Source organism: Chelon labrosus, assembly GCF_963514085.1.
Source record: "Chelon labrosus genome assembly, chromosome: 13".
Classification (NCBI taxonomy): domain Eukaryota; kingdom Metazoa; phylum Chordata; class Actinopteri; order Mugiliformes; family Mugilidae; genus Chelon; species Chelon labrosus.
This window is the reverse complement of record NC_140346.1, coordinates 23751336-23758547: the sequence shown is the minus strand read 5'-3', so window position 1 is coordinate 23758547 and position 7212 is coordinate 23751336. Positions and strand designations below refer to the sequence as shown.

The following is a 7212-nucleotide window of genomic DNA, read 5'->3' as shown; positions in this document are numbered from 1 at the left end:
GAGACATCTTGATAATAAAGGACATAAAAAAAAAAAACATTTTGGGAAAAACATGCTACAATAACTGTAGAAATGTACTGAAGAGATCATTACAAATATACAAAATGTAAGGCTGTGGGAGAGTACACTCATGTCAGGGTTAGCCTTTGTTTATACTAACAACAGCACTTGTTAGTTACACAAGCATTTTTTTTCACAATGCAAATAAGAATAGGAGAAAGAAGTTGAACTCAATTTCATCTTCATAATTAGCGTGAGTATAAAAGCGCAGTGCTTTGTGTTTGTAAAAGTCGATTAGCTGCAAAAACTCACTCTGCATTTTTCTTTATATATAAACGCCACGATTGCTTCCATTGTGAGAGTCTGGATGAGCCAAAGATGCTTTATATCCTATGAAAATAGGACTGTGTGGAACTGGATGAAAGCTGGACTGATAGGATGCAGTGGGATTGCCGGTATAAGGCAGTGAATAAAGTGTGGGGTTCTGGCTCATGTACAAGGAGTTTCCTGAAGTGTACAGGCTTCCAGCGGGGTTAGAGCTCTGCATCGAGGCTTGGCGAGCCATGCTACCTTGATATAGCAGCGATGTATTTTCCGGAGGGCCTGAGTTATAAATAACAGGCGGGTTGAATAGTGTCCCGTCGTTTGTCATCAGTTGTGGAACATTTTGCAGAGGCATTGACAGTTGTCCAACAGAGCCGTTGTTCTGCAGAGAATTCTGGTATGAAGTTGATCGAATGCTGGAAACCGTTGAGATGGGATGATACCTCATCAGAGTTTGTGTATTTTGTACTGGCTTGTAGCTGAGTAAGTTAGCCTGGGGGTACACGTCAAATGAGCCTTTGTCCGAGGGCATACGGCGGCAGAGAAACAACAAGGCTGAGGCAAAAAGGAAGGCGCCCGTCACCCAACCAATGTAGAGAGCCTCTCCTAGCTCCCTCTTCTGAGCATCAATCAGCAAAGGATTGTAGAAATCCCTAATGATTACGTGACCTGTCCACGACACGGGGATAAAGACACAGATGCAGGCCAAGAACTGCATACCACCTGCGACCATCAAGATAATAGTCTTAGCCCAGTCATTACCCCGAAAACAGGAAACGCACCGCATCCCTGCCAGACCCACAAGGAGCCCGAGTCCACACAAGGCCAGAGAGCAGCACATGAGACCCCTGGCAGCCTGCAGCTCCGGGGGCAAAAACAGCAGGGAGTCGTACACCTTGCACTGCATCCTGATGTTAGCCTGTCGGTAGCAGTTCATCCACAGGCCCTCCCAGCGGGTTTCCATCACAATTATATCCGCTCCGATGAAAGCCGTCACCTTCCACATGGGCATACCTGTAGTAGCCGCCGCGCCTATCAGCCCAATCAGGCCAATGCACATTGCGGCAATCTCAGTAACACCTTGAACCATTGTTAAGTATCCAACGGTCCAGCTGTGTCTAAATCCAGATTAGATTTACTCACGTCCACAACAAATTCTGATCCGTTAGTCCAAAATTTTAGTGAAAGAAACCTGGAGTTAGAGTCGGCGACATGTCCAGGCAGTGAGGTTCTGATCTTGACGCAGTTTGTTTTCTGTTACAGGCAGCTTGTTGTGGGAAAAGTGCTTTGCGGTCAGCTGATTGGCTCAAAGAGATGGAGGTAAAGAGGACCGGTGCTTATTTTGTGTTTATGGTTCCTTGGGCAATAGTGGCATATCAGTGGTATCAGCAGTTGACACAAAAAAACAAGGCAACACAAGACAAACGGCTCGCAGTTTCAGGATGTTTTTATTATTTTCCATGGTTTTATTCTCTATACAAATCAACAAGGAAACATGAATATATTTTACAGTGAAGCACTATATAGCTTCTGCAGTTCTTGTATTGTCCACAAGGGAGCATAGATGACCTTAATAGTTATGAAACAAGAGGAAGCTTATGTCATTAATTACAGTTTGTTGAGTACAACATGTATAATAGTTTACTGGATCTAAGTTCAAATTCTATATACTGTTCCAGCAAAGACACCATTGCTATTACAAGACAGAATGGCTTTTTGTATATAATTGCTTTCAAAGTGTTGTGAACGGAAGTTACATTTGTGATTTGACCCACAGTTTGATTTTAATCATACTGAAAGTAAGAAATGACGTGACCTAGAGACAGAAATGTTGTTTTGTTGCTCGAAGAAATTGAATGGAGGCCAACACGGAAATGAACCACAGGGGGGTTTTTTTTGGCCTAAAATTCTCTGCGCTTCCAGTCAAAGCAACTTCCAAATTTGGATCACATGACGATGCTGTCAGGTTGTCTCTCTGCCTTCTACGTAAACACTAGGATGGAGTCCGACAACTTTAAGAGCAGTCTTAAACCAACAGTTCCTGTTTATTTAGCCATCTGCTCAGTTTCGTCGGGACATGATGACATGCAAAACTCAAATTCTTCTTTCTTCTAAGTTGTGACAAACACAATGTTTTGAACTTTACACACACAATTATTCCATATTGTAAATGTACCATGTTGCCTTTTCCCCTGCACAATATTCAGGTATCTTGACCCCTCCTCAATTGTTCTTCCTTGGGTTTCTTGCGGTTTTTTTTCTCTGCATACGTATTTGGGATGGGGATATCCTCCTTGTAACACACCTGCTAGTGTATTGTGTGTCTAATAGAAGGCAAAACCGGTTAAAACCGGTTAAAACCAAGGAGATAAATGTGCCTTTGAGAGGTTATTTTCCCCGTAGATCCATAATTCTTGGAAACATGTTTGAGCACACAGCTAATGTTGAATAAAATTGGGTTGAAATGACCGTTAACCACTGTTGGGAACTACGCAGATCTGTCTTATGTCTACAACGCAATTTGTTTCTGGCACATAAGTACAATGTCATATTTCTCACTGGTTAAAGGTTGCATAAATCCATATATACAACATACATATACAAAGTTGCGTACTATACTTACAAAAAAATAAGGTTGTCAGTATAAAATTTGATTCACACACAAAAAAAAAAGCAAAGGAAATTATGTATTGGTTCACACAGGCAAAATTTTATTTTTGGGCTGATATCTTTTAAACCATATATTAAATACCCCTCAAATTATGTATAAAGAGAGTTATTTGAAATAATCTGAATCATTTGCATTCACAGTGCATGTATTCATTTATTTAACTTGAAATGATTGTACTGCCATGCCCACTTACATTAAAATATCATCCTTACTTCAAGCGTTTAGAGATAAGCGACCCCGCTGCGTACGGAGGGGTATCTGCTTTGGTAACTGTAGATAGTTGATGCTTGTCTTGACAACATTGGCTGAGGTTGTGGTTGTGGTTGTGGTTGTGGGAGAAAAACCAGCTGCTGAGGCTGTAGCTGCTGCGGAGGAGGATATGCCGTGTAGTCTGAATTTCTGGAGTACAGATACCTCCGTGAATCTTTCTCTTCTGACTGTATGTTACAGCAAGTAAACATGCATCCTCCTGCGAACAAGAAAGCGGCGGACACCCATCCGATGTAAAGAGCCTCCCCAAGCTCCCGGCGCTGAGCGTCGATCAGAAGGGGGTTGTAGAAGTCGGTGATGATGACATGACCCGTCCAGGACACGGGGATGAGGACGCAGATGCAAGCCATTATGATCATGCTGCCTGCGATGATGAGGACCAGTCGCTTAGCCCGATCGTTGTTTTGAATACACGATGTGCACTGCAGCCCGATCAAACTTATCAGCACGCCGAGGCCGGCCAGTGCCAGAGCGCAGCACATTAGCCCCCTCGCTGCCTGAAGATCAGGGCTCAGAGCCAGGAGAGAGTCGTACACCTTGCACTGCATCCGGATGTCGGCCTGCCTGAAGCAGTTCATCCACAGACCCTCATAGCGGGTCTCGAACACGATGATATTCTCTCCGATGAAGGCTGTGACCCGCCACATCGGCATCCCAGTGCTCGCTGCTGTCCCTACCAACCCAATCAGGGTTAATAAAAGACCCACTATCTCCAGTGCTGAGTTGGCCATCCCGTCCTCCTCTTACTTATCCAAGCTCATAGGTACAACGGTGTACGGACACAATGTGACTACAGAGGGGAAGCAGTGGATATCTTGTATGGAATGGCTTTGCATCCAGATCCAGGAGGAGGAACGGGTGGATGTTCACCTGTACAGCCTACTCCCTGTGGTCACTAAACTAGAATGGGAGGGGATGGGAATTGCGACCTGTTACTAAGAAACAGACTCCCCAGGCGTCTTTTTTTTTTTTCTTCTTTGTACACCAACACCAGGAGCTGCTTTAAGCTGCCGCTTTGTTTATTCAGAAGTCTCGGCTTACGTTCTCAGATCTCATTTTACAGCGAAACTTTTTCTTTTAAATTAAGTATTTATTAACAAGGGAGAATTTTTAGTGTTGGCCAATTTATTACTAGCTGTGTGCACATAAAAATAAATTGGTTAATGTATTACCAGTTACAACTACAGATATCATAGACATCCATCAGCTCTGGGCCTTAACTTGGTAATGGAGAAACAAACTAGAGTAATGTCAGTATTGTTTTTACTATACGAGTCTTTTGTGTCAGTCTCTATGTGTTCAGGAGGAAACTGGTAGTTGTAGCTTTGGCTTTGTGGAAATTAAGTTTCCTGTAATGTTTGTATTGTGGGTGGGACTGTGTGAACAGCCTGTTTTACCAGTTCAGGTGCATTTCCTCTGAGGACAATGGAGACAAGATAACCACGTAGCATTTGCATGCTAAACAGCTGAGTTTCGGAAAATTTCAGACAAACTCGAAAGCTTTTACTTCACGGTCAGCTTTATCTATTTTAATTAGACTATACAAAAAAAATTTAAATTATTTTTATCTTTATTACATCAGTGAAAAAGGCATGTACATTTACATAAAAAAAACAAAAAAAAAACACTAGTGAACACAAATCATGTGAAAAAGGCTTATAATGTTTTGTCAAAAGAGCATGACAGCAGAGGCTGTAAAACCAGTGAGATCAACACATCACTATTGTATTATTACAGATTTAAAATGCACTGTCTAGATATAATTTGGTGCATATAAAATATATGGAAGCGAACAAAGCATAAAGTCATTCAGCATACACAAAATACACGATCAAAACACAATTGGATCAGTATGATTTTCAATTTCTGCAATACACTTGGCCCCTTTTGAGAAAATATGGAAGTGTCTGGCCACTTCCAGTGACCACATTTAGGCTCACTAGTCAATAGATAGAAGTATAATGAACAAGTCCAACATTGTCTAGTACTGACTGGGTGTGTACACTACAGATCCTGGCGGCGGTGCCGAGTACGGAGGCTGGTAGGTGTACCCTGGCTGGTATGTGTAAGGCTGGTATGTATATGGAGGTTGGTATATACTCCCTGCTGGGTTGATGACAATCCTCTCTTCTGGGTCCTGCGTACGGGGAGCGTGGCGGCACAGCAGGATCACTCCGGCAGTGAAAAGCAGAGCTGACGTCACCCAGCCGATGTAAAGAGCCTCCCCGAGCTCCCTGCGCTGGGCATCGATCAGCAGAGGGTTGTAGAAATCCCTGATGATAACATGGCCAGTCCAGGACACGGGGATTAGGGTAGTGACACAGGCCATGAGGAACAGGCAGCCACCAGCCACAAGAACAATATGCTTGGTGCGGGCCCGATGGTCCACCACTTTGGTGCACTTCATTCCCACTGCTGAGACGACGAGGGCAAAGCTGGCCAGAGCCACGGCGCTGCACATCAAACCCCTGGCAGCCTGGAGGTCCGGAGGCAGGAACAGCAGGGAGTCGTACACCTTGCACTGCATTCTGATGTTGGCTTGTCTGTAGCAGTTCATCCACAATCCCTCCCAGCGGGTTTCCATCACAATTATGTCGGCCCCAATGAAAGCAGTTACCTTCCACATCGGCAGGCCTGTCACGGCTGCCACTCCGATTAGTCCAATAAAACCGATCACAAGGGCCACTACCTCACAGCAGATGGCTTCCCGAAGGTCCTTCCTTTCAATTCTCTTTTTCTCCTCGTACACAGAGTCTTGGTAATCTTCGTAGGCCTGGACCTGCTTCTCGGGATAGTAAGAGCCTGTGTAGGATGGAACCGGCTTGCCGTAGCCGCTGTAGGCAGTGTAAGAGGCCATCGTGGCTAACGCAGAGAGCCAAAGATGGAGCTCTGACTGCACTCTTACAACTTTAGAAGCAAATCTGAGGTGAGGACCGAGTCAAGAGACTTTTACACCCACAAAAAAAATGCTAACGATGCAATGCAGCCATACTGGTTTAGCTGCTTTAAAGCCATCAGATAATTGGGCCACACCAATGGGTGCTGCTTGTTTTGAATTTGAAAGAAACTGTTGTTAGTGGCAATCAGTCGTGTTTTTTTTGATGTGGAACGCAATCACACTTAATTAAGGACACTTTAAATCACTGTGTAAAGTCACAGTGGATCAAAGTGTCTTATATTTCAGAAAATGTACTTTAAACTTGAAAATATTTTAAATAAAATTGCTATACCTAGTTCAAACTTTAAGATCAAATTAAATACATGTCCTTTCTTAAAACAATTGTGAAACAATTGGTAACATTTTAAAAAGAATTGCTTGGATTAACTTTATTATGTGAAACACAAACTGCATTGTTGTTTCCGTATATGTCCATTTATGTCATGTCATGTAACTACAGCAATGGGTGTGGGTAATGAATCTGTGGTTTCACAAGCTGAAAGTTGATAGGATGGTCAGACGTCAGACTGACTCTCCTGTGTTCGTAAAGTGAGCTGATTAAAAGGCGTTGAGCACAGAAACCTGAGGAGGATTGATTTCAGAACCGTCCACTCGCCAGCAGTTCTCACCTTGTCGCTGCCTCAGGGAGGGGTTTCTGTCTCCTTAAATGCAAACAGTGTGCTTGTTCATAAACTGTACTTAAACTGAATTTATGCACAAACTCGTGTCAAACTCATTTAAGTTCGGGGACCACATACAGCCCAATTTGATCTAAAGCGGGCGGGTCCAGTAAGATAATAGCATAATAACTAGGGGTGGGAATCTCTTGGCACCTCACGATTCGATTCGATTCCGATTCAGAGGTCAACGATACGATTCTAAAACGATTATCGATTAATCGATTTTCGATTAATCGATTATTATTTTTTATTTTTATTTTTTTTTATATGTACATTTCCATGCGTGACTTTAAATTTTGTGATATATATATATATATATATACACACAC

At 43.0% G+C, this 7212-nt stretch overlaps 3 protein-coding genes across 3 annotated transcripts; all 3 read right to left on the bottom strand.

Moving 5' to 3' along the window:
• Positions 1–264: 264 nt before the first annotated feature.
• LOC311498024 (claudin-8-like) lies at positions 265–1637 on the bottom strand. The gene has a single exon (XM_084558457.1). It carries the CDS (start codon positions 1412–1414, stop codon positions 326–328), a length of 1089 nt encoding a protein of 362 aa, XP_084414583.1. The 5' UTR covers positions 1415–1637; the 3' UTR covers positions 265–325.
• Positions 1638–1764: 127 nt separating this feature from the next.
• Positions 1765–4279, bottom strand: cldn8.1 (claudin 8.1). Its single transcript, XM_084558437.1, has one exon. The coding sequence runs from the start codon at positions 3994–3996 to the stop codon at positions 3217–3219; it is 780 nt and encodes a 259-aa protein (XP_084414563.1). The 5' UTR covers positions 3997–4279; the 3' UTR covers positions 1765–3216.
• Positions 4280–4817: 538 nt separating this feature from the next.
• Positions 4818–6185, bottom strand: cldn8.2 (claudin 8.2). Its single transcript, XM_084558912.1, has one exon. It carries the CDS (start codon positions 6120–6122, stop codon positions 5247–5249), a length of 876 nt encoding a protein of 291 aa, XP_084415038.1. The 5' UTR covers positions 6123–6185; the 3' UTR covers positions 4818–5246.
• Between the last annotated feature and the right edge of the window lie 1027 nt (positions 6186–7212).

Bases quoted from the DNA above. Each gene is read 5' to 3' on its own strand.
- LOC311498024 (XM_084558457.1), bottom strand. From the start codon at position 1,414: ATGGTTCAAGGTGTTACTGAGATTGCCGCAATGTGCATTGGCCTGATT.
- cldn8.1 (XM_084558437.1), bottom strand. From the start codon at position 3,996: ATGGCCAACTCAGCACTGGAGATAGTGGGTCTTTTATTAACCCTGATT.
- cldn8.2 (XM_084558912.1), bottom strand. From the start codon at position 6,122: ATGGCCTCTTACACTGCCTACAGCGGCTACGGCAAGCCGGTTCCATCC.